Raw genomic sequence first — 25,831 nt, forward strand, 5'->3', positions numbered from 1 at the left:
ATAAGAACAAAGAGGACAGAGAGTTCAGGGCAGAGCCCAGACAGTACAATTTTAAAACACAAAGCATGAGAGGAAAAGGACCTGGGGAAATAGATTGTTGGGCAGAACCAGAAGGAATCTCGCCCAGAAGGAGATGCAGAAACTCTAAGCGGGCCTCTCGCAGGACTGAGGAATGAATGAACACACGATGATGCTGGGTGCCAGGTTTCTTGGTGCGTGAGAAGGAAGGCTAGCAAGCACTGTGGTGCTGGAGTGGAGCTAGGGAGACTAGGATCAACAATGACTTTCAATATATGTAGGTGTAAAGACAGAGATATGCATGGGTGTGTTAGCTGCATTCAGTGTCCAGTAGCAGTGCAAGCCCAGTCCCCACTCTGAGGAGCAAGAATTCCTTAGAGAAATGGCTGATTTCAGGATTGAAGCAAGAAAATTACTAGAAGAGTCTAAAACATTTTTTGTGCTTGAAAGTCAGGAAGCACTCAGAAGAGGGGCCAAAGGATAAAGCAGCCAGCCTGCAGGAGCTCCCACTGGCCAAGGCAGGGACAGCTGGGGCACTAAAAGATGTGTAAGGATGGTGATGCGCTGTAGCCCACTGAGTAAAATGAAAATCCACACATCCACTATTATTAAGTGAACCAAGGAGGGAGAAGGGAAAGCTTTTCCTTAAATGAGAATTCTACCAACAACTACAGAAGGAATGTCAAGAGTTAGAAAATCACCACCTGCAACCATCATAGAAGTAACCCAGGCAGGACCAATGGATGATAAAACTAGGTTAAAGTTTGATAAGGAACAGAATGTATATGTAGACTCAAGGCATCTCCCCACAAAAATCATTTATTGCTGAATGGAATTTTATACCACAGAAACCTTAACCAAATCACCAAACGTCACCAGTCACAGGCTAAAGTGATATTGTAGACCTCCTGATGGAATGGGCTGATGAGAATACAACTTTACTTATGTAGTGTGCTCATGACAAGAAACCCTGAATCTAACATCTAACCATGAGGAAACATTAGCCAAACTGAGATATTCTACAAAATAAATCACTTATACTCTTTAAAAGTGTCAATATCATAAAAGACCAAGAAAGGCTAATGAACAGTTCCAATTAGACAAGACTAAAAAGACATTAAGAATAAATGCTACAGGGCCTCCCTGGTGGCGCAGCGGTTGAGCCCTGGGTTGTGAAGCTGCCTGCAGCCTCTGCAGCGCCGGTTCGATCCCTGGCTGCTCCCCGGCCACCGGAGGAGGGTCCCACATGGTGCGCAGGCCTCTCCTGCCGCCCTCTGCTCCCCTCAGCAGTATACTTCGGTCCTTCTGCCTGCTCTGCTCCCTGCTCTGACTCTGGTGAATTCTCTCACCCTCCCGCGTTTCTGACAGTACCCAGTGCTTGTATAAATAAATAAATAAATAAATAAATCTTTAAAAAAAAAAAAAAAAAAAAGAATAAATGCTACAGGGCCTCCCTGGTGGCGCAGCGGTTGAGCTCTGGGTTGCGAAGCTACCCGCAGCCTCTGCAGCACCAGTTTGATCCCCGGCCGCTGGGCAAGGGTCCCATATGGCGCGCAGACCTCTCCTGCCGCCTGCTGCTCCCCTCAGCAGTGTACTTCGGTCCTTCTGCCTGCTCTGCTCCCTGCTCTGGCTCTGGTGAATTCTCTCACCCTCCCGCGCTTCTGACTGTACCCAGTGCTTGTATGTATAAATAAATAAATCTTTGGGGAAAAAAAAAAAAGAATAAATGCTACAATGATCCCGAATAAAAGTACTATAAAGGATGATATTGTGACAATTAGTGAAACTGAACATAGTCTGTAGAAGAACTGTACAACAGTAATGTGCCAATGTTAAAATCCTTGATTTTGATAACTGCTATAGTTATTTAAGTGAATGTCCGTGTTTGTAAGAAATATATTCTGAAGTACTTTACTTTCAAATAGTTCAAGGAGAACACACACACACAGAATTACAAAGCAAACGAGGGTGACTTCTTTGTACTGTTATTGCAACTTTTGCCTAGGTTTGAAATTATTCCAAAATGAAGTCCATTTTTAAAAGGCAACTCTGGCTCCCTCTGCTGACAAGCTCACCAAGGACATGGTTATTTGATCTTTCAATTCAGAAATAATAAGACACGTTGGGCCTTTTAGCTCCAATCTCTAGTTTAGAAAAACTCATTAATATTTAAAATCCATTTATATGAATATACTCTCCTCCCTCCCTTTCATTTACATTTATTATTTTATTTTTGTGTTTCCTGAATGACAATGGGTCTTGAAATTCTAAACTTCACTGGGCAAGGAGACAGGGACCCATTTTGAGAGCTAATTTTGAGTTCTGTTTGCTGCCCTAATTTTGGAGCAAATGTAAGCCTCAATCTCACAGACTTTCAATTTCTCTGGCTCCCAGCTTGCTTGGTACTCTTGGCACTGAGGGGCAAATTTAATGGGAGAGGTGGCGGGGGGTGGGGGGCATCTTAAGAGAACAGAGTCAGACTCACGCCCTCAGCAGCATCGATGAAAAGGACCACTCCATCTGAGATGCGCAAGCCAGCTGTGACCTCATCAGAAAAGTTAACGTGTCCTGAAAAGCAAATACCAAGTTAGCCATCACATGCGCGGTGGCAGGATGAGGCACAATTAGCTTGTAGGAGGTCTGAAGGGCACTCAAAGCAAATGAACTCCCATGTATCCCCTGCCTGTCTCCCCACACCTGGCTGTAGTGTCTAAAATTCCACCATTAGAGCCTCATCCTTGGATTAAGCTTTCATACAGGAAGCCCCCAAGCATAAGAAAGAAGTGTTTGAGCTGCAAGGACGCAACACCCTCACATTTACACACCAGCTTAGTCTAAGCAGCAGAAAGCATAGTTCTGTGGGACAAAACTCAATTGGAGGCAGGGCAAAGGCGGGCCTGGGACAAAGAAGATAGTTCCTGGTGCTGCTGGAAGAGTGGGAGGCAGGGTTGAGAAGTGTGAGGGAACTGGGCATATGATGGACAAAAAGACCAAGCCATCAAAATCCAAATCTCCCCATTGACAGCTCTGCCCTGAGATGGTCCTCTCCTTAAGAGTCAGTCAGGGCTTCCCCTGGTGGTGCAGCGGTTGAGCGCTGGGCTGTGAAGCTGCCCGCAGCCTCTGCAGCACCAGTTCCATCCCTGGCAGCCGGGCGAGGGTCCCACATGGTGCGATAGACCTTTCCTGCCACGCCCACCGCTCCCCTCAGCAGTGTATTTCGTCAGTCTGCCTGTTCTGTTCCCCACTCTGGCTCTGGTTAATTCTCTTACCCTCCCGCGCTTCTGACTATACCCAGTGCTTGTATTAAAAAAAAAAAAGTCAGTCAAAGGGCAAGGCCTACTGCTCCCTGCATGTCCACCAGCAGCTGGAGTGTCACCCCAAAGTCTCCTTCAACAGACTGATTCTGAAGCCAGGGGCCACGCCTGAGTCACCATTGTTTCCCAGCAACCAGGATTTGGCTGACACGATGGACATGAACAAGATTCTCCAGAATTTAAATATTCTACAGCAGAGTAAAGAAAGGAGCAAAATAGAAGGTCTTGAGCACAGTACTTGCTAATTAACTAGCCAGAAGCAAAGGAGATAGTTAAATACGAAAATGGTCTCAACGAAGGTGGAGGGAATGTAAAAACAAACCAGTACCACTCTGTTCTGTTATGGAAAGTGCAAGAACCGAACAAGATCAAACAATGTCCTACCTGGTGTGTCCATGATATTGAAGAGGTAAGATTTCCCTTTGGTGTCTGGCAGGACCACTGTCACAGGGGTGCTTTTGATACCAACACCTCTCTGTAAATCACAAAGAGAGAGGTTGAGGTTGCCTCCTATGCAAGAGGGGTTCGCCAGTTGCTAGTATTTTATGCTGATTTCTCTCTTGTCATGGTGTGATTTTTGTCTAGATCTCCAATCAGAATGAATTTGAAGGTGAACTATATTAATAGCATTTGGGGTGTGGTTCAGTTCAAATGCAAAAGAGTGAAATAAAGTCAACAGGCAAGTGAAGCAATATTAAATCCTAACAGGGAAGCCAGGGCCCTAAAATCTTATCCTCATCATATACTGGAAACAAAAATACTAACTAAGCATCATATAAGGAAACAACAAAACAGAATAACAACAACAACAAAAAAAAACCAATATGGTGATTTTAGTTTTTTAAAAATATAAAGCTACAACTGGAAGTATTTTAAAAGCTCTGGACAAACAAATATACATATATATTAAGAACAGCAATAGCTAACATTTGTTGATTATCATATGCCAGCACTGTTCAAAGTTCATTTAGTTAACCAGATTTATGTACTTGAGCTCTCCCTGTGGTCACTGAAGAAAGAGAAATAAAGCAGGGAAAGAGAAGGGCTTGAGGACCGGGATAAAGATTCAGATGGAAACAAAGAACAATCAGTTGGGCTGGGATGGACAGACACATGCTCACTCTGTTATGCAGATTTAGAGCAAAGACCAGAGAACCCATTAGCAAAGAAAAGCTACTCTTAGGAAGAGATCACATGGATGGAGTTAGCTCATAGGTCTTAATGATGATGTCATCCTTAAAAAATCATGTTGGGGGCCTCCCTGGTGGCGCAAGGGGTAAATCACCACACTATGAAGCAATCCGAAGCCTCTGCAGCATGAGTTCAATCCCCGGCCGGCCAGGGAGCAACCCACATGGCGCAGCAGACCTCTCCTGTCTCACCTACTGTTCCCCTCAGCAGTGTATTTCACTCAGTCTGCCTGTTCTGTTCCCCACTCTGTCTCTGGTGAATCCTCTCACCCCCCACATCTCTGGCCTGTACCCCAGCTCTTGTATGCATAAATAAATAAATCTTAAAAAAAAAAATCATGTTGGGCATCTGCAAACTTACAGCATAAATACACATATCATGTCTTGGTATTTGTCCCATTAGGCCAAATTAAATCCAGCCCAAAATAGGAGGGTTCCCTACAATCTGCCTACTCAGCTGTCCTTCAAATTATAGATCATGGGTGGGGAGATAAGGTGAGAGTATTTGGCCTCATTCACAGGCATTTACATTTACCATGAAAACAACAAGATCCAACTGTGTCATATTTCTAGAATGGGAGTGAGAGAAGGTGCTACATGGATTAAATTACTATCAGAGTCTCTCCTACATTTCCTATAAAACTACTACGGGGGGTCTGGTGTGAGCAATCAGGTTTCCCCAGGTACACTTACCTCTTGCTCCGTGAAGAGGATGTCTGTGTAGCACAGCTGGAAAGAAGGAACTATCATTACCACGTGAATCTAGCTTCCTCCCACACACATACCACCAGACACTTCCCTTGCCATCCCCCAGCTCAAGGGTTTCTGCTTCAGGAGGATAATAGATTTAAGACAGTTGGGTGTCCCTACAGAACTTCCAGACAATGAGATCTGGGCCCTCCCATATAGAAAAATGGATGTTTTTGAGGGGTAGGGTGGTCCCCAAAGACCAGGTATGGCTGGAGAGCTAAATTATATCAAATGCTCTGAATTCTTAAGAGTAGCAAAGGGAGACACATAAGCCTCCATGGAACCCCCACAGGTCAAAACAGTCAATCTGACAGAGATTGAACATTTATTGCACCGAGACTCACAGCTACACTTGGCCTCATTCACAGGTATTTAAATTTATCATGAAAACAACAAGGTCCAATTGTATCATATTTCTAGAATAGTCTATTAATACTAAGACAAGAATAGGCTGTAAAAGCCAGGATACATCAGAACAGAGACGGGATCCCAAGTGCAGAACAGATCATCCCAAAATACTGCAGGTTCATATTCTCGATGCTCCTGTGAAAGTTGAAATTATTTTCCCAAAGGTTATTAATAGAGATTACAATTATAAAGCAGCACTTGTAGACATCATTATTTACAATGAGTGGGAAGGTTGAAGGAAGGAGGAGAGACACCCCTGTAATATTCTGGATGGTTTGTCCCAAGCCCTCAGAGGAATTTCTACTTACATCTTGGTCATAACGCTTTCTGATTTCTGGGTGAGTCTGCTCTATTAAACAATCTACAAAACACGTCTGAAAGGGAAGAGAAGGTTAAGTCTTGCTAAACAGGAAAATCTTCCCACAATTCCCAATACACCATGTAATTTAGGGATAAGGAGAGGAAGAGGAGAACAAGGTGGATTATGGGACAGCAAAGGATAAACACCAAAGCCACAGGATTTATTTTCAAATGAAAGATGAAATCGTTCTTGGACAAGCATCTCCCAGGAAATGAAAACTTATAAAATAAGAGTGAGGCTCAAGTCTCCATCTTCTGTCCAGATGTAGACACAAAGTGCAGGCATGCAAATGGCTTAGCAGGCTACAGTCAATGCTCAGGAAAAAACAGAATTTCACCGTGTGGTTTCCAGCAGGCATGGAGGCCCCTTAGAGTCAGGAGGTCCAGCCTCAAATCTCAACCTGAGACTAAAGACTGAAAAAATGAGTAGGAATGAAGATAAACCCTGTTCCAAGTAGCAAAAGTTCTCTTACCTTGCCATGGTGGAGATGGCCACAAAGGGTCACATTTCTGATGAGCTCGGAATTATCCATCAGATCTGCCAAGAAACTGAAGGGGGAAAGGGAAAGAGAGAAGGGATGTTGGCAAGCATTTCCAAGTGGTGAGTGGTGAAAGGTGGTTGGGTACTTTAGGCCAGGAACAACTTTCAGATCAACAGGAGAATGTTGATAGAACCATGTTCTATAGCTACATGGTTTGGATTTTAGAAATGGAACAGAACTCATCTAGGAGGTAATACAACCTGTGAAATGTCATGGGGATTTCCACAATAAAATAATGAGAATTAAAAGGCAAGAAGACACACAAAACCAGATGCCAGAACAAAAACAATACAGGAGTACTGTCTGACTAGTTGCTATATCCATTTATTCCACTGATGACAAAGGGACTTAAAATGATCTTGGGAGCTTTGCTTTTGAAATTTGGTCATCAGAGCTAGTAAAGAAAGTTTTCAAGAAAACCCCACCTCGTTAATGATGCTGAGCAGAAGGCTTCCAGTTCAATCAAAACCAGAGCAATTTTTTTCTTCCTTATCACCCATCATTATTTATGGTGAGTAATATTCAGATGACTGTCTCTTCAGAAAATCAAGTCCACTTTCAAAGACTGAGATTTTTAAAAAATCATGATTGAGAACATAGAGGAAAATGGAGCAAGTTCTGGAGACATTTGAAAGCTACTTCAAAAGTGTCTGAATGATGGCAGGTGAGCTAACCATTTCAGAAAGGACCCCACTCCTTTGTTGCTACAAGCTTTCAACATATTTTAAGAGAAGCACTACCTAATAAAGACTCACAAGCACTTCAATATGTGAGGGTGTTACGAGTGCCATTTTATCAATCAAAATATTTTCAAAATCTGTTTGCAGTAAGAAGAACTTAAATTATTCTGTCTCTGCCTACCTACTTGTGTCCTTTCCAAAACAGAGTCGTAATATGCTCTCAAACACTTAATAATCTTACAGAATCAAAAAGGCTCAGTGGCTCCAACAGTGATAATTATAATATCCATCTCTGTCTCAAAGGCTGGCCTCTAATACCAAGCTGGCCTGTAATACCAAGGTTTGGAGGGAGGGAACAGTGAGATCTGGCTGATAGTGAAGAGAAAAAAGTTAAGATTGAGCCTAAGGGCCTCCCTGGTAGTGCAAGGGGTTGTCTCAGCACTATGAAGCTATCCACAGCCACTGCAGTGCGAGTTCGATCCCCAGCCAGGGAGCTAACCCACATGGTGCAGCAGACCTCTCCTGTCTCGCCCGCTGCTCCCCTCAGTAGTGTATTTCAGTAGATCCGCCTGTTCTGTTTCCTACTCTGTCTCTGGTGAGTCCTCTCACCCTCCAACACCTCTGGCCTACACCCCAGCTCTTGTATGCACAAATAAATAAATATTTAAAACAAAAAACTTAATCTATTAAAAAAAAAAAAGATTGAGCCTAAATATTCCAGCAGCCAGATAAGCTATAGGAAAATTTCAGCAAATTGCAGGGAGAGGTTTCTGCTTCATAATTCACTGGCTACTTCAACCACAAGCCACCCCCTACCTCCATGAAAAATGACCCTACACTGTTCATGTAGAGAGGCTGAGCGACCTTATAACTTACTCCATTTCATACACTGTGACAGGTAATGTCTGCTCCATCAGAGTGAATTTCTTGGTTTTCACTGGCTTAATAATGGGTTCTAGGAAAAAAAATGATAGTGATGGTCAGGTAGACATAAAACATAAAAATACAGGGCCCCATTCCATTAAACTGAGCTTTCAGAATGTAAGATATATGACATCAATTTATGTTATCCTCAAGGCTCACTCATGTTGAGAAATTTCTGGGAATGCTGTTTGGCCAAGACAGTGAAAGATCTTGAATTGTGGACTGAAGTTTGTACTTCATTTTGTGGGAGGAAGGGAGAAGAGCTGAATTTAGGTTGAGGTCAATGTCAACTCAAAATTTCTCCTTTCATTTATAAAAGCAACAGAAGATTGATGAAAATTATTAAAGTGGAAAGTAAGTTCCATGAGAACTAGTTAAAGAGTCTGGGATTATTTGGATGGAAACACTTCGCAGCCCGGTGGGAGGACTTACAGTCTTCAAACACCTAAACAAATGTATTAGATAAATAAATAAATAACTAAATTGCTTAGTAACAAGCTACAAGTTTTAGTATATATTTAACTGAATCTCAATCCAGAAATAGTACCTGAAAGCAATAAAGGAAAACTAATCCACTCACTGAACTTTCAAGATCGCTGACGGATACTAACTGAAGCTTTTGACTTCAACTTCACCTCTCACAATCCAGTGCCTCCTACCTTACCTGTGAGAGGCTGGGTGTCTTCCTCTTGAACTATGGTCTCCACCTCAGGACCATACACCTCCTCAGCGGTGGGGTAGTACTTCTTGTCCTCGTGCAGTACCACCTCCATCCCAGGGTGATCTTCATCGTGATCTCCTACGTCATCGTCGTCGTCGTCATCATCCATCTAACCGTGAGAGAGGGAAGGAAGGAGTGTGAGGCACGTCCTCTCCTGCTCATGATTGACGACATCACATGAGTTAAGTGCATGCCTTGAGTTACACATGCTGGACAGCTTCTTAGTTTGAGTTCTGTGCTAAAAGTCAGTGAGTGGGGTAGCCCTTGTCGTGCAGGATTCTTCCTAAGACTGTGAGCTATTGCTGTGAACAGCCCTCCTGACTGACACCAGTCCCTTCCTATTATTAATGTGGGCACTGCTCACAAGAGGATCAAGACTGGAGAAAATAAATGGCTTATCACAACACACCCTTCGAAGGGAAAAGAGAACTTCCTCCAAGGGCAGAAAGCCAGGAACCACAGATAGAAACTGGGAGCAAGCCCATACCTTAAAAACACTGACTTAGATTCACAGAAATGCTTTTGAGAAACACCTTTGTAGCACATAAATAACAGGTGTTGGAGAGGATTTGCTGTGCTTTCACAGAAAAAAGGAACCCTCATACACTGCTGGTGAATGTAAAATGGTGCAGCTACTTAGGAAAACAGTTTGATAAACACCAAGTTACCACATGACCCCGTGACTCCATTCCTAGATGTGTGTCAAATGTTCACACAAAAGCATAAACAAAAATGCTCAAAATGGCAATCCTCATAATAGTCAAAAAGTGGAAACTACCAAAATATCCACCAACTGATGAATGGATAAATGTGTTATATTCATATGTGGAATATTTGGCAATAAAGAAATACTTCTACCTGCTACAACAAGATCAACCTTGAAAACAGACACAAAAGACCTTGTATTATATGATGCTTTTATAGGAAATGTCCAGAATGGGCAAATCTATAGAAACAGAAAGCAGACAGGTGATTGCCTAGGGCTGGTGGGGACAGGAGAATTGGGGGTGATGGTTGAGGGATACAAGGTTTCTCTCTGGGATGATAAAAACAATCTAAAATTGCCACTATGGTTATATAACTCTGTGAATATCCTAAAAGTCAGTGAAATATACATGGTTAATGGGTAAAGTATACGACATGTGAATTATATCTCAATAAAATTGTTTAAAAATAACTTCGTAGTCTTTTTTCTAATACACAGTTAACTAGGAAACAGACAAGCAAAAAAAAAAAAAAAAATCCACAGTTTATGTATATTACCCCTTATACTTCCTGATGGCTGTGTGGTCTAACACAGACTACAACTTATTTAACCAATCCTCTATTTCCAAACCTAGGGGTGGCTTCTGATTTCTAGCACCATAAACATCATTACAATAAACCTTTTCATCTGCCCACCTTTGTCAACAATATCTTTATTTCTTTAAGATAAATTCCAGAAGGAAAAGTGTCAGACCAAAGGGTATGCAGACTTCATATGTCTAGCCTACAGAAATGCCTCAGCAATGCACTCACGTGAGCAGAGCATGAAAGCACAGCAAATTCTGCAGCTGGACAAGAGGTCATGTGGCCTGTCAATAATATTTAAGGAGCCCCTACCATGTGCCAGGCACTTCTGGACACCATCCTCCCACTCCTCATGTTAGGAACACATCCGACGCGAGTTCTTCAGGTGCTATTAGTTTTTGTGTCCTAGGTGTGCAGTGACTGTCACACTGCAGACCTGGTGGAATAAATGAATTCATTCCCTGGTCATTCATTCCCTGTCATTTCCAATGACAGGGTACTCCCTTACAAGGCAGCCCATTTCCCTGCTAGAATGCCAGTCTCTGTAAAAGCCAGTCTCTTTACATCTACCTCATAAATCAACCCCTGATCAGAAGCAACATCTCCTGCTGAAAAAGGTCTTTCAAATTATTCAAAGAGGCTACTATGTCACACTAATGGTCCCAAACATCTCGGTTGACTCATTTACTTAGCAATACTTACTGGGCACTCACTAGGTACTATGCACCAGGCACTGTTCTAGGTACTGGTGATGATACTTGAGCAAATATCTGGAGGAAGAAGAGAGAATAAGCTCTACAAATAGCTGGGGAAGAGCATGGTGGTTACAGGGAAATAGCAAATGCAGAGGCTCCAAGCCAAGAGCATGCTGACAAGTTTGGAGCTTAGCAAGGTAGCCAGTATGGTGAGAATGATGGGAAGAAAGTATTAGCTGAGCTCAGTAGGAAGTGATCTTAGGGAATCTTCTGGATTGTTCTAAGTAATTTGACTTTACTTTTACACTAGGGCAGTGGATCTCAACTAGGGGCAATTTTGCACCCCCCAAACCAGTCCCCCAGAATATTTGGCAATGTGCTAAATATCCTGCAAAGTCCAGGACAGGTCCACAACAAAGAATCATCTGGCCCCAAAGTTGAGAAACCCTGCTTCAGGAGTTCTGAGCAGGAGTGAAATGATCACTTTTGTTTTCAAAGAATCACAATGGTTTCCAAACTGAGACTATACCAGGAGGAAGATTAATTAGCAGTCTACTGCATTATTTCAGAAGAGAGGTGACAATTGTGGCGGCCTGGACCAGAGTGTGCTGTGAAAGTGGTGAGGAGAGGCTGGATCCTGAATATATTTTGAAGGTAGAGTTTTCTACAAGTTGGAAGTAGGTGTGAAAAACAGAAAAGAATAACTGCAGAATGGCCCTGTCTTGACTGAGATGAGAGAGACTATAAGAACAGGTTGGGGGCCTCCCTGGTGGCACAAGGGGTTAAGATGCAACCTATGAAGCTATCTGCAGCCTCCACAGCATGAGTTTGATCCCCGGCCAGGGAGCTACACACTTGGCACAGATGACCTCTCCTGACTAGCCCGCTGCTCCCCTCAGCAGTGTTTCAGCATACAGACTTAGCAATCTGCCTGTTCTGTTCCCCATGCTGTCTCTGGTGAATCCTCTCATTCCCTGCACCACTGGCCTGTACCCCAGTTCGTGCATGCATAAATAAATAAATCTTAAAAAAAAAAAAAAAAAAAGGAACAGGCTGGTGTGGGGATGTGTAGGAGGCAGGCAGTGTTTAGGTTTTAAATATGCTAAGTATGAGGTGCCCTATTAGACATCAAGTAGAGATGCCAAGCAGGAAGTTAACATACAAACCTGAGGTTTAATAGAAAGTCACAGATTGGAGAAGAAATACATTTGAGAGCCTCAGTGAATAGAAGGTATCTGACATTCTGGCGATTACCAGTGAGTGTAGATAGAGACTGGAGGTCAGGGAGATGAGGAGAAGCCAGTAGAAAGACAGAGGAACAGCGAGGAAGGAGGAAAGCACCAAGCGGTTCCCTGGAATCCAAGGCACGAGGGTAAATTAAGTAAGGAGTCATTAGCTGGGTCAGCTGTTGCAGGCAGATGAGGACTGGGCCTGGGGCAGAGGTCACTAGTGATCTTGACTGGAGCAGTCTTTGTGGAACAGGAGAAGCAGAAGGACAGAACTGGGTTTGAGAGAAAATGGGAGGAGATGATCTGGGGGCAGGAAGTATCAACAACTCCTGCGAGATGAGCTGCAGGGGAAGCAGGGAAACGGGAGGGAACTGAAGGAGGATATGAGGTCAAGGTATGATTTTAGGAAGAAACAACAGCTTGTCTATATGCTGACAGAAGGGGAACTGGTGACGACTCAGCAGAGAAGGGCAGACCTGCTGGGATAGACATCTGGAATAGGTGAGAAGCGATGGGTTTCCAGTAGACAGAAACAGAAGCAAATCATCCATAAGACCAGGAGCGAAGGCGTGTGGCACAGATGCAGGGAGGTGGGTAGATGCAGGCCTGAGAGCTTGTTTTCCTTCACACTAATTTCAGTATGTCAACTTCTTCCCTAACACATACACAAACCCTCCGGTGGTGAGCTGACAGGCCACCTCCTACCATCTTTATACTCCACTTCCATGAATACGGCCTAAGATTACATTGGCTTACTTGGCAGCCATACACAGCCTACTGGTGGTAGCTCCAAAATAGCTATCCAGCTAGTCTCTGGACTAGACACACATGGAGTAGCAGAGAGGGATCCGAAAATGCATCAGTCCTTACAGTGCCGAGTGGCAAGATTAAGATACATGACGATGCAGGTAACACAGTGTCATTTACTTAAATTCATATGCATTCAGGTACACAACAACTTTATACATTTTGCAACTCATACAAAAGAAACAAGACATTTACTGTAGTATGAATATAAGATTAAAAGGAATTAATTAGTCAACTAAAAGCAGAACTTTGCACACAGAATAATACTGAGCAGCATGAATTAGTCTGATAACTCTCTGTACTGAGGTAAAAACATTCACATAATCCCCTAAGTAGTCTCTCTTTCTTGGTTTGGTTTTTTTTTGTTTTGTTTTGTTTTAAGATTTATTTTTTATGCATACAAGAGCTGGGGTACAGACCAGAGGTGCAGTGGTAGTGAGAGGATTCACCAGAGACAGAGTGGGGAACAGAACATGCAGATTGACTGAAATATACTGCTGAGGGGAGCAGCGGGTGAGTCAGGAGAGGTCTGCTGTGCCATGTGGGTTGCTCCCGGCCGGGGATTGAACTCGTGCTGCAGTGGCTGCAGTCAGCTTCATAGGTTGCGTCCCAAACCCTTGCGCCACCAGGAGGCCCTCTCTTGTTTTGTTTTTTGCTCACAGCTTCATTGAGATATAATTCACATTGACACAATTCACCCATTAAAAATGCACAATCCAATGGTTTTTAGTACTTTCAGAACTGCCTGACCAATCAACTTTGGATCTATCACTCCGAAAAGAAAGTTGTACTTAGGCCGTCACTCCCCAGTGTCATGCCCTCAACCTAAGGCAACCAATAACCAGTCTACTTTCTGTCTCCACAGACAGCTACCCACTCCTCCGGCCCACTCTGAATATCATTTCTGCACATACATTTTTTGGTCACCCGGCCAGGAGTGATCCAGGCACTAAGTTAACATCCCTTAAATGGCACTTGCCCTTCTCTGCTTCATATGACAAAGATATATACTGTCTGCACTTCATCTCTGCTGATACGCAGGCAGTTCCTGGAGGACAGGGAGAGGGCCTTGGCTCTCTGCATCATGATTCCTTGCAAATAAGTACTCCATAAATACTTAATGAATTAATTCTTGGGCTTTATTTAGCATGGAATTCAAGCTTGTTAAGATCACTCTGAATTTAGATTCCATTATCCAATATATTTGCGTCATGTGCAAATTTTATAAACCTCCCTTTTCTGTCTTCACATAAGTCACTGATTAAAAAGGTTGGAAAGGACAGGGCTAGGGATGAAGCCTGGGGCATGTCACAGAACTCTGGTGGTGACCCATTAATCGACAGTCTTTGGGTCCCATTGTTCAATAAGGTGTGATCTCTCCTAATTGAGTCAGGACCTGACCTATATTCTTTCCACAAGGACATCATGATTGAAAATGTTTATCTTGGGCCTCCCTGGTGGCACAAGGGGTTAAGCACCACACTATGAAGCAATCCACAGCCTCTGCAGCATGAGTTTGATCCCCAGCTGGCCAGGGAGAAACCCACATGGCAAGGCAGACCTCTCCTGTCTCGCCTGCTGCTCCCCTCAGCAGTGTATTTCAGTCTGCTGTTCTGCTCCCCACTCTGTCTCTGGTGGATCCTCTCACCCCCTGCACCGTGGCCTGTACCCCAGCTCTTGTCTGCATAAAAAAATAAATCTTAAAAAAAAAGTGTTTATCTTGACAAGGGGAGTGACGAGGAATGAGGGCCAAGGAGAAGAGTTTTCAATCTACAGGGTTGGTATGAGAGTATATTTATAAATTAGGTGTTTAAATTATGTGTATAAGAAAAAAAAAGCCTTTAAAATATTTTTGAAAAGAAAAACACCGGTTTATTAAATATAAACAAAGACTTCAAATGCCTTGCCCAAGTCAAGATACAGCATGTCCACTGCAGACCCGAGAGATATATCTCAATCTAGTAATTGTATCAAGAGAAAATTATTCTTTTTAAGATTTATTTATCTACATATACAAGAGCTGGGGTGTAGGCCATAGGTGAGGGGGGTGAGAGGATTCACCAGAGACAGAGTGGGGAGCAGAACAGCCAGAATGACTGAAATACACCCATGAGGGGAGCAGTGGGCGAGACAGGAGAGGTCTGCACTATACGGGTCAGCTCCCTGGCCAGGGATCGAACTTATGCTGCAATGGTTGCTGATTGTTTCATAGTGCTGAGACTTAACCTCTTGTACCACCACTAGTCCATAGTTTCTACAATGCCTTACCTCTACCTTTGATAAGGTGGATTCACTTTCTGGTCACCCCCCCCTTTCTTACAGATGACCACAGTGGTGCTCAGTTTACCTCTTTAATCCTTCCCCACCACCCAACCCAGGGTAGTTTTCATCTGGGCTTGGAGATTAGTACACACCTAAAGCTGCAAGACACTCTCTTTTCACCTTGCCAAAACAATTTCAATGTTCTTTTTCCAGTGTTATTTCTATTTTTTCTAGTTCGAAGACATTTTCCCTGAAGGAAGAAGACAGGTGGCTGCCAAGGGCTTCTGTTCTGCGTTCCAGTTGCCCCACTAATATCATACTTCCACTGATAAGTAGTGGGCCTTCTGATGTCTTGTTCTGAACAATGCTAAGACATCAAAGCCACTTCTGGTGTCTTTCTCAGCCTCAAACCATTTTGGCCGTCATCCTGCACAGCTCTTCTGGAAGGAAGTCAGAGGAACCTGCTCCTTCCCTTTCTATTGCTTTTATACAGCTTTCAAAGGCTGAGCTGGAATTATTTATTATGTTCAAAAGGCACTTTGGGCAAATGGAAGAAGAGCCACGACCAGATAACTAGAGACCACCAAGGAGACTACCTTATATTCTCCTTAGGAACTTCACCAGCTAAGCTTTCTTAGGGGCAGTATAAGACCCCAATGAGTCATTCTATAGAAAGGGCAAGGTTAGAGATGTACACAGGGTATTATGGAAACAAAGACGATGCAGTACCTTATTGCCTCTTACAAAAGAGATGAAAAAAGGAATACATTTGTTTTACCTCATCAAGATCTTTAGTCTCTCTGCCCAATTCATCATCATCTTCATCAGAATCCAGTTCTGGCCCAATATAATTCCCAAACTCATCATACAAGTCAGTATCCATGATGCTAAAATTCAAGAAGAGAAGTGTTAGACTCTGGCAAGGTAGTCAAGGCCTACATGACATGACCCCAACTTTCCAGCCTTATAGTTGACAAGATCCCACAGTCTCCTCTCCAATTACATCAGCCTGTGGACTGCTCACCCTCAAGTTCTGTACTTTCCACTCCTCTATTCTACTCACTATCTGTTTATAGACTCTTCTCTCATTTCTTTTTTAATACTAAACAAATTTTTTTTAAAGATTTATTTATGCACAAGAGCTGGGGTGTGGGCCAGAGGTGCGGGAGGGGCAAGGGTGGTGGTGAGAGGAGTGGGGAACAGAACAGGCAGATAAACTAAAACATACTGCTGAGGGGAGCAGCGGGCAAAACAGGAGAGGTCTGCTGCACCATGTGGGTCAGCTCCCCTGCCAGGGATCGAACTCGTGCTCCAGTGGCTGCCGATAGCTTCATAGTACTGAGACTTAACCCCTTGCACCACTAGGGAAGCCCCAATACTAAAATAATTTTAATTTTAAAAGTTTAATGCAGAAAGTTGTAAAAGCAGTACACATAATTCTCTTTTCCCTAAACTAAAGAGTAAGTCACTGAGAAAATGCCTCAATACCCCGTGATACTTTAGTACAGGAATTGGCAGACTGGTCACTAGTCTGTTTTCACTCAGCCCCAAGCTGAGAATACCTTATACATTTTTAAATAGTTGAAAAAAAAAATCAAAATAGCAATTTATGATACATAAAAAATATAAAATTCAAATTCCTGTGTCTGTGAAAACAACTTTATTGAAATACAGCCAAGCTTATTCATTTATATATTCAGTGGCTGTTAGCTCACCATAACACTAACAGCAGAGTTGAGCTATTGCAACTGAGACCATAAGGCCCACAAAGCCTAAAATAGTTACTAAAATAGAAAAAGTCTGCCAACCTGTGCTTTAGTGTGTGTGAGTCCTCCAAATAAGGACATTCTCTTAGATAACCACAATAAAATCATCAAAATGATGATACTGATACAGTATGACCAGCTAATCCAGACTCCCACTCAAGTCTCACAAACTGTTTCAATGATGTCCTGCACTGCAAAGGATCCAATCCAGGATCATATTTGCATTCAGTTGTCATGTCTGTGGTCACTTTCAATCTAGAACAGATCCTTACTCTTTCCTTGGCTTTTATGAAATGACACTCTTGAAGTTTAAAGGCTAGTAAGTTTGCAGAATGTACCTTAATTTGGGTTTGTTTAATGTTTCTCATTATTAGATTCAGGTGACACATTTTTGGTGGGATTATCACAAAAGTGATGCTGAGTTCTTTTTAGTGCATCCCTTATCAGGCGGTACATGATTTTAATTTATTCCATTAGTGGTGATGTTAACTCAACCATTTCATTATAGCAGTGTCTACTAGGCTTTTCCATTGTAAAGTTACCTGTGTCTTTTTTTTAATTTACAACCCATAAAAGTAATTTTATGGGTTTCACCACTTCCATTATTGAAACTCTATTCAAAACTAGCTCAGGGCCTCCCTGGTGGTGCAGGGGTTAGGACGCAACCTATGAAGCAGTCCGCAGCCACTGCACCATGAGTTTGATTACCGGCTGGCCAGGGAGAAACCCAATTGGCGGGACAGACCTCTCCTGTCTCGCCCACTGCTCCCCTTAGCAGTGTACTTCCGTCTGTCTGCCTGTTCTGTTCCCTGCTCTGTCTCTGGTTGGTCCTCTCACCCCCCGCATCTCTGGCCTGTACCCCAATTCTTGTATAAAAATAAATCTTAAAAAAAAAAGAGCTCAAATGCCACATTCTTTAAGCTTGCCTAGACTTTTATTTCCTCACTCTCTATTCTTCTAGAGCCTTTTGTACCTTTATCACATTTATTTGTCTTGAATGGCAGTTAACTATACCAATTACCCTCACCAACAACTCTACACTTTACAAGTAATAAACAAAAGGCCAGAGAATGGGTTAAGGGCTTGGGTTCTGGAGTTGGAAGAACTAGATTTGAATGCTAACTTTGTCACTTAATAACTACAGAACTTCAGGTAAGTTATTTCATCTCTTCAAACCTGTTTCATTTTTTTCCCCACAACTGTTTTAAAATCTTTATTTTAAAATTACTTAATATGCAACCCAAAAAAAGTTAAAATAACTTCAATTTTTATATTTTTACAATAATATCAAAAGAGCCCATGCCTTTGATTCGCACAGCGTCACAAATCAGTTATCTCAATTTTAATAAAAAGCACATATTCATTTGTAGAATATGAAATATGGAAAAGTATTAAACCTGTTTCCTAACAGAAAAAAAATGGAGTGAATAATCCTCAATGCATAAAAGGTCATGGAAGCAAAATTGTCTGTGTAAAGAGCTTATCACAGCTTATAAATGTTAGCAGGCATCATTTGGGGGGACATTTTTGAATACAGATACCCTATGTTCCTTGTGCTCACCTGCCAGTGTCAGAATCTTGCAACAGAAGGAACTGGATAAATGCTAAATTAATAGAATAGTTCATTTGGGGATACTGATATTTCTTGCATTAGGCACCTTCCACATCCCACAGTGAGACTTGTTGAGTGCTGATTGTAAATAAATAGTGAATTGAGCATTCTGAGGACTAGTAATTTAATGCAAATTACTACAGAAATTTTCATATGCATGCTTCTTTTTTTTACTTCCAAAGAGCTATCACATCTGTGCTCACTTCATTACCCCAAGACCCCATAAAGGGACTGCAGAAATTTGTAGAAGGCTGTTTGAGGAACATGCCTCTTTTCTGCTTCCGGGCCATTGCACTTGTTAATTCTTTCCTGAAATACACTTTCCTTTGGCTATTTATACCGTGTTCCTTCATTTCACTCAGGTCTTTACTAAAAATGTGTCACTTTCTCTGAGAAGGGTTCCTGCCCCTCTACAAAAGGCCCCCATCACATACACGTTCTCCAGTCACCACAGTTCAATGTTTTATTATCACTAACATTTATCACCAGTGGACATGCAACTATTCACATGTTTACTGTGCTCTCCCCAACAATTTCAGAAAAGACTTTGTTTACTTAGGACAGCGCCTGGCACAAAACTGGATCTCAACCAGCATTTTCTGAATGGACGACTCTAACAAGACACAGAGAGGAGAAGTCGACTTGCACAGCTGCACACAGCTACTGATTTTCAGGAACATACCTCCCTGCAGCTTACCGCTGTAGCGCAGGCTTTCAAAGGCAGGCAGGATAAGGACAGAGGGAGCTTGGCAGGAAAGAGGTGGAGGTGGCATAGATAGAAGAGGCATGAGAGAGGGAAATGGACTGTTAGAGCACGATCCCTGTCCAGGGAAGGGATTTTATGAATGGACAATATCGAGGGGACCCGGAAACTGAGGCGTGTTGGTGGGGGGGGGGGGCTTTCATTCCAGCTCCCGCTCCACGTATAGTTTCTTCCAAAGGAAAATTTACTTAATTTTCCACACCAACCGAAGCACCCTTCCCAAGCCGCAGGCCCGCGCCAGCTCACCTCCCGCCTGCTCACTCAAAAGCTGCAAGTCCGCCGCTGAAGACCGCGTTTCCGCTCCACGCCGAGACTCCGTCTGCGCCCGCCGGTCTGGAAGGACCCCGCGGACGCCGCGGTCGCGTTTCTGCCCGGAGGACAGCCCTCTGCCTGAGTACCAGATGGGGGAAACGAGGACCGCGGACTCAGGAACCGACAAAGTGAGTCCCTAAACTTAGGCGTGGGCTGCCCCAAAGAGAGCGAGGCCTGAGAAGGCAAGAATTTGATCAGGCGCCTCGGACACCTAGAAAGGGGCCTTCAGTCCGATCACGTGATGTGCTGTTGGCGCAGTTGCTAGGCAACCACAGCTGTTTGGGGACGTCTGTTCTGGCTTTTTAAGGGCTCCCCAAAGAAAACAAGGGAACCGAGGTCTGGGCTGATGGGATGAAGGTCAGGGGTGAAGGTCGTGGGGCGGAAGGGTTAATTGTTCTATTTATTCAGTGCCTGGGGAGGGCTCGGGATTGGACTGAACCCAGGACACTTGAGTTCAAGTTCTTGAACTTTCCTTCTTGGTATTTAGTTTTCCCACGTCGGGGTAGAAGGGACGGGTCTTGGGATTGGTTGCAGATCTCTTACTTGCCTTAGGGCTGTTGATGATGACTCCACCACAAGATCTAGCTCAATGCAGGAGTCCTCAAAGAGATCTCAGCAAGTAAATATAAGAACCAAATCTAGAACTCATACAGATGATCCCACTGCAAAAAAGTCCGATTAACCTCAGCTATGAGGAGCAACAGTTGTTGCCCAAGTACTTAGGTTCCTGTGCACCAGCCCTGGACTGGACAGAGGAATTTAGGGACAGAGATCGTTGAGCCCTTTCCTCTGCCACTTCTGCTTGATTTCCTGCTCAGTCATTGAATCTGATTTGGGTAAAAACTATGGTTTCCTGTTAAAAACATTTAATAATGGGTGAAATTTTGCCCTTGGACTTATAAGTAGCTAACAATAGTTCAGCTTTTGTGTGAGATCCCCTATCACAACAACCTGTTATAGAGTGAACCCATGTGGAAGAGTGAAGAGACTGAATTCTGAGAATCAAATGCCTCCTCACCCAAAGCACAAAAATAAAAATATTTTCAGAGGCAGAGAACAAAATTAAGACAGGGATCCATACCAAAAGTAGGATTCTATTCTATTTTCAGTGACAACTCTTAAGCAAGTTCTTGCTTTGCAATTCAGCTTCCCTTCATAGAAAACCAGATTTTTCTAAGAACCCCCCACCCCACCCCCCTGCCAAGAGTGCTTTGGGCTTCTTTTGTGGGCTGGCAAAGAATCCAGATGGGCCCTCCTCCTTGATATGAACCATTCAGCTGATGTCCCATTCCTTGCCTTCCCAGACTCAGACCATGGAAAGGAACAACATCATTGACTTCAAGGCTTTAGAGAAAGAGCTGCAGGCTGCACTCGCTGCTGATGAGAAGTACAAACGGGAGAATGCTGCCAAGTTACGGGCAGTGGAACAGAGGGTGGCTTCCTATGAGGAGTTCAGGTTGACTTAATGCCGTTTTTCTCAGTCCCTCCTGATATGGTGCACTATAGTGGATAAGAGCATGTGCTTTGAAGTTAGACAATTCTGGCATCAGTCCTGGCCCTACCCTCGCTATCTGTGTGCTCTTAAAAAAAAAAAAAAGATTTATTTATGTATGCATACAAGAGCTGGGGTACAGGCCAGCAGTGTGGGGAGGTGAGAGGATTCACCAGAGACAGAGTGGGGAACAGAATAGGCGGATCTGCTGAAATACACTGCTGAGGGGAGCAGCGGGCAAGACAGGAGAGGTCTGCTGTGCCATGTGGGTTGCTCCCTGGCTGACCAGGGATCAAACTTGTGTTGCAGAGTCTGCGGATTGCTTCATAGTGCAGTGCTTAACCCCTTGCACCGCCAGGGAGGCCCTATTATATTGTCCTGAGAAAAGTTTCAGTCTATAAAATGCAAAGTCCAGTCACCTTGAACCCACAGACAACATTAACCCCATTCTCCAATCTGTGTTTTGCCCACAGGGGAATTGTCCTTGCATCACATCTGAAGCCACTGGAGCGGAAGGACAAGATAGGAGCAACAATGACTGTGCCCTGGAATTGTCACAGTACTCAGGGAAAGACCTCCCAGGATGAGATCCCTGAAATCTCCCAGGTAGGTGAATTTCAGCCTTTTCAGCCCAGCAGAACTTTCTGCTCTAAACCTCCAATCCTGACTTCTTACAACACATACTTCTTCCTTACTTCTCACATTAAGCGCAATCCCAGAAAGAAAAAAAAAAGCAGCTGATGGTGAGGCTGAGTTGAACTGGATAGAACAAGTCAGAAAAGTGGGCGAGGCAGATCCCCTTCAGTCAGTCCAGGTCATATTTGGGGTTTTTTTTTGCCTCCAGGTTATACGGAATGATGCTGTGACAATGTTGGGAGGGAGACAAGGCTGTCATACCTTGAACACTCACCTTGGCTTCCTTTCTCTCTTCCTGAGGTTTCTAATCATCCCCTTCACCCTGCTCAGAGTTAAATCTGACTTACCTTTGTAGCACAAGGTTGTGTCCACCTTCAAAAGAAGGAAAATCCTGGGCCTCCCCTGGTGGTGCAGCGGTTGAGCGCTGGGTTGCGAAGCTGCCCGCAGCCTCTGCAGCGCCGGTTCGATCCCCGGCTGCTCCCCGGCCCCCGGAGGAGGGTCCCGCATGGCGCGCAGACCTCTCCTGCCGCCCGCTGCTCCCCTCAGCAGTGTCCTTCGGTCCTTCTGCCTGCTCTGCTCCCAGTTCTGGCTCTGGTGAATTCTCTCGCCCTCCCGCGCTTCTGACTGTACCCAGTGCTTGTATAAATAAATAAATAAATGTTTTAAAAAAAAAAAAAAAAAAACAAAAGAAGGAAAATCCTGGTATAACTGAGAATCTCAAATCATGGCCAGAGTTCCTCGGGACCCTCTCTCCCTGTCCCACCCCTAGGTCCCTCATCTAAAAATGAGGCCCAGAGGGATCGTTGCCTTCCCAGTCCTTAGAGAGCAGTACATAGCTGAGATCTTCTCCCCTCAATCTGAACTCCCTCTCCTTCCCTGTGATCCAGGAGAAAACCCTCCTCCAGCCTGACACCTCGGCAGAGTTCTACCGTGACTGGCGGCGACATTTGCAGAGTGGACCAGAGCGCTACCAGGCCCTGGTACAACTTGGGGGTCCAAAGCTGGGCCACCTCTTCCAGACAGATGTGGGGTTTGGACTTCTAGGGGAGCTGCTGATGGCCCTGGCAGATCATGTGAAGCCGGCAGACCGATCTGTGGTGCTGGGCATCCTGGACAGTCTGACCACCACGGGGCGCTTCACCCTCAACCTGAGCCTGCTGAGCCACATGGAGAGACAGAGCTGCAGAGACTTGTTTCAGAAGCTGCAGGCCATGAGTGACCCCAGACCTCAGCAAGAGGGGCTCAGTCAGGAGCAGCCTGGTGGACTCCAGGAGGAGGAGAGCCTATTGCAACAGCTGCAAGGGCTATACCAAGTGGATTGACAGGACCAGCTACCTTCAGAGGCCCCCATAGTCACAGGAAGCTTTTTTGGTAGTCTTCTTGGGGCTCTGCAAAACTGTAATGACATACCCATACCTCACTCCCTTCTCAGCCTGAAATTTTCAGAGCCAAAGCAGGAATCAAATCCACCCCCACCCCACTCCAGTTCTGATCTGTGTGGTTCCATGGGGTGGTCAAGAACCCAAGAAGTTGAAAAAGTTTTGCTCCCACCTTTCATCTGCCAGTCCTTTAGCCCACAGCCTGAGCCACGTGTTCTCCCCCACCCCAACACTGGCCATCCCAGTTACAGCGCCGCTCCAAAAAATGAAAAAGCACATTGTTAGTCTTCTATGGTAGACAAATACTGATCTCTGTCGCTCTTAATAAGAGTACTTTTTGAAAAAAGAATATTTATAACCCCCAAACAATGAATGGACATGCAACTGACAAATGTTTGAATGCTACCTTGTTTGAGGTGCACTATTTTCCCCCAGGGGTTGAGCTCCTAGGCAGGTTGGGCCTAAGAAAGCCCCAGGCCATCAGCTCAAGTCCAGTCAACCACCAAGTCTTCTTCAGATGTGCAGGTGCAGATGTCATTCCTTCCCTGGTACTCTCAACGGGAAGAACTTTCCACTGTGCTGGTGAGGCAGGGCCTGCAGCAGGGAGGCAGAGTTCCCTCTCTGAGCACCTGGGCCCTTGCTTCTCATATGGATATCCTGTGAACCATTCTTGGGCAAGTGCCAGTGTTCTAGAAAGGGGAGAGAGAGCCAAGTTCTAGAATGGTTATCCCTCTAGGAACCATAGGTCACATCTGGAACATTAGAAGGGCAGCTTGTACATCAGCTGGGAATAAATTGCTGAACGTTTGACTGTTTGCTACAGGCTGTTGCCTCTTTTCCTGCCTTCTTAATTCCTCCCTCATATAGATGGCTCCTCCTGGCAGTGGTTTCTAGAAGTCCATAGACCCCTAGTTACCTTTCCCTCTTGCCATCATGAACCTGGCCCATACCACCGTGCTCCTGTGGATGTTGGGGACCCTCCAGGCCTTTGAACTCGTGGAGAAGGAGAACATTTTTCAGAGGACGCCCTGCCCGGCTTTCCTGATGTTTGACAATGCAGCCTACCTGGCCGACATGAGCTTCGAGCTTCCCTGCCACTGCAAGCCAGAGGAGGTGCCTGCCGTTGTCTGGTACTACCAAAAGCATGTGGGCAGCAGCCACACCAAAGTGCTGACAGACTTTGATGGGCGGGTGCTGACAGAGGCAACCCAGGTGCGTGTGGGCAGCGACATGCTGGTTCGCTTCAGCATCCGCATGTTCAGCCTCTTGGTCTTCCAGGCCCAGCCTGAGGACTCGGGCTTATATTTTTGCGGCTCCAGGAAGGGGGACTACTTTTATGCCTATGATGTGGACATCCAGAGCAGTGAGAGAATGGTGGCCACCTTTAGAGACCAGGGCCAGGAGCCCTTTGAAGATGAGTACCATGGGAAACTCCACATCTTCACCACCTTCTGGGAGTGGACCCCCTGTGACCGCTGTGGGGTACGTGGGGAGCAGTGGCGCATTGGCCTCTGCTATCTGCAGAGCCCAGGCCTCTCCCCCCGCTTCCGTAACACTCTGCCTGAGGTGGTGTCCTGTGGTTCTCGGGCTGTGCCAAGCAAGCTTCAGGCCAAGGTCAAGGACCATCCACCCGAGTTACTGGTTCGGAGCTGCATGGTGCCCTGTGAGAAGACGGAGAAGTTCCAGAAGGGCATAGTGGCTATCTTGAACTATGTGTCCAAAGAGGGCAGCCGGCCCTGGGTGCCGCAGGTACCCATTCAGTTCCACAAACAGGTGCTGGGCCATGGACTCATAATCTCCTGTCCCGGGGCCCGGCCGGAGCACGCCGTGGCCTGGGACAAGGACCAGCAGTACCTCTATCGCACACAGTACCTGAAGGGGGTCAACAGGTCCATGAGGGTGTTCATCGACCATGGCAACCATCTTCACATCCGCTTCGCCCAGCTGACTGACCGGGGCATCTACTATTGCTGGCGGCAGGGGGTGAAGATCGCTGGGTTCCGACTGGGCATGACATCGCGAAGGCGCCACCGAATCTCTCTCTCGGACCCTGAAACTCGCTCTGCCTTGACTCTCACCCTGATAGGCTACCTGGTCATCACGGCTATCTTTGTCACCATCCACCTCTGCCGTTGCGGCTGTTACTTATTTCCCTCTTGTTCTGGCTTTCTCCCTAGGATTTCTCTCCCCTGGCTCTGAACACCGGTTGTACTTGAATGTGTTTGTTAAATGATACCCAGGATGCCAGGCTGGGATATGTGGCAATGGGTGTGGACAAGTCTGTTAGTTATCACCTACTTCCCATTTTCATGCACATGTCAGGGATGTGACCGTGGAGGTGGAGGAGGCCTGAGGCACATGGGAGGTGGGGAACAGAGGCTGGGATAGACATCCCCATGTGCTCGTGTGTTCTGACCGCTCAGATAGGGGAAGACCTGAACCTCTTCTGTGTTGAATGGCCTGTGTTTGAGATGCTTTATTTTCTTGCCTTTGAGGGTGGGCAAGTAGGTGCTGGTTGAATTGGGGGTATCAGTGAGAAGAAGAAAATCATGGAGGAAGCTTAGGTAAATGTCCTCTTTGTCTTCCCCCGCAGCTTCATCCTGGCACTGCCAGGTAGAAATCACAGGTTTGGGAGTAAATGTAAAGATGAGACTAGGGGAAATGGCTGGAAAGTGGAAATC

General features: G+C 44.9%; 3 protein-coding genes across 4 annotated transcripts in view; 2 read left to right on the forward strand and 1 right to left on the reverse strand.

Annotated features, from left to right (window-relative positions):
* The window catches only part of EFTUD2 (elongation factor Tu GTP binding domain containing 2), a 36,311-nt gene extending 16,630 nt beyond the window's left edge, over window positions 1–19,681 (reverse strand). The window contains exons 1-9 of the mRNA XM_037495190.1: window positions 19,578–19,681; window positions 15,969–16,077; window positions 8,851–9,016; window positions 8,139–8,217; window positions 6,514–6,589; window positions 5,989–6,054; window positions 5,216–5,251; window positions 3,717–3,807; window positions 2,504–2,586 (exon numbers count right to left, since the gene is read on the reverse strand). Of these exons, the coding sequence (XP_037351087.1) occupies window positions 2,504–2,586; window positions 3,717–3,807; window positions 5,216–5,251; window positions 5,989–6,054; window positions 6,514–6,589; window positions 8,139–8,217; window positions 8,851–9,016; window positions 15,969–16,073 (702 nt within the window). The 5' untranslated portion in view covers window positions 16,074–16,077; window positions 19,578–19,681. The remainder of the gene's footprint in view (window positions 1–2,503; window positions 2,587–3,716; window positions 3,808–5,215; window positions 5,252–5,988; window positions 6,055–6,513; window positions 6,590–8,138; window positions 8,218–8,850; window positions 9,017–15,968; window positions 16,078–19,577) is intronic.
* Window positions 19,682–19,886: 205 nt separating this feature from the next.
* CCDC103 (coiled-coil domain containing 103) lies at window positions 19,887–24,075 on the forward strand. 2 transcript variants are annotated; one of them, XM_037495198.2, is made up of 4 exons: window positions 19,887–20,000; window positions 20,948–21,099; window positions 21,609–21,741; window positions 22,659–24,075. In XM_037495198.2, exons 1-4 carry the CDS (start codon window positions 19,995–19,997, stop codon window positions 23,091–23,093), a joined length of 726 nt encoding a protein of 241 aa, XP_037351095.1. In that variant the 5' UTR covers window positions 19,887–19,994; the 3' UTR covers window positions 23,094–24,075. The 2 variants fall into 2 exon arrangements, with proteins under 2 accessions (XP_037351095.1, XP_037351096.1); XM_037495199.2 differs by having other exon boundaries at window positions 19,887–19,979.
* Window positions 24,076–24,078: 3 nt separating this feature from the next.
* Window positions 24,079–25,614, forward strand: FAM187A (family with sequence similarity 187 member A). The gene has a single exon (XM_037495197.2). It carries the CDS (start codon window positions 24,084–24,086, stop codon window positions 25,347–25,349), a length of 1,266 nt encoding a protein of 421 aa, XP_037351094.1. The 5' UTR covers window positions 24,079–24,083; the 3' UTR covers window positions 25,350–25,614.
* The last annotated feature ends 217 nt before the right edge of the window (window positions 25,615–25,831 follow it).

Source organism: Talpa occidentalis, unplaced genomic scaffold, assembly GCF_014898055.3.
Source record: "Talpa occidentalis isolate TD23 unplaced genomic scaffold, MPIMG_talOcc4v2.1 talOcc4.7, whole genome shotgun sequence".
In the NCBI taxonomy this organism is placed as follows: Eukaryota; Metazoa; Chordata; class Mammalia; order Eulipotyphla; family Talpidae; genus Talpa; species Talpa occidentalis.

Coding starts and splice junctions, on each gene's coding strand:
- FAM187A (XM_037495197.2), top strand. CDS start 24,084: ATGAACCTGGCCCATACCACCGTGCTCCTGTGGATGTTGGGGACCCTC.
- CCDC103 (XM_037495198.2), top strand. Junction 21,100..21,608: donor GCTTCCTATGAGGAGTTCAG/GTTGACTTAATG, acceptor TTTTGCCCACAG/GGGAATTGTCCTTGCATCAC. Junction 21,742..22,658: donor AGATCCCTGAAATCTCCCAG/GTAGGTGAATTT, acceptor CCTGTGATCCAG/GAGAAAACCCTCCTCCAGCC.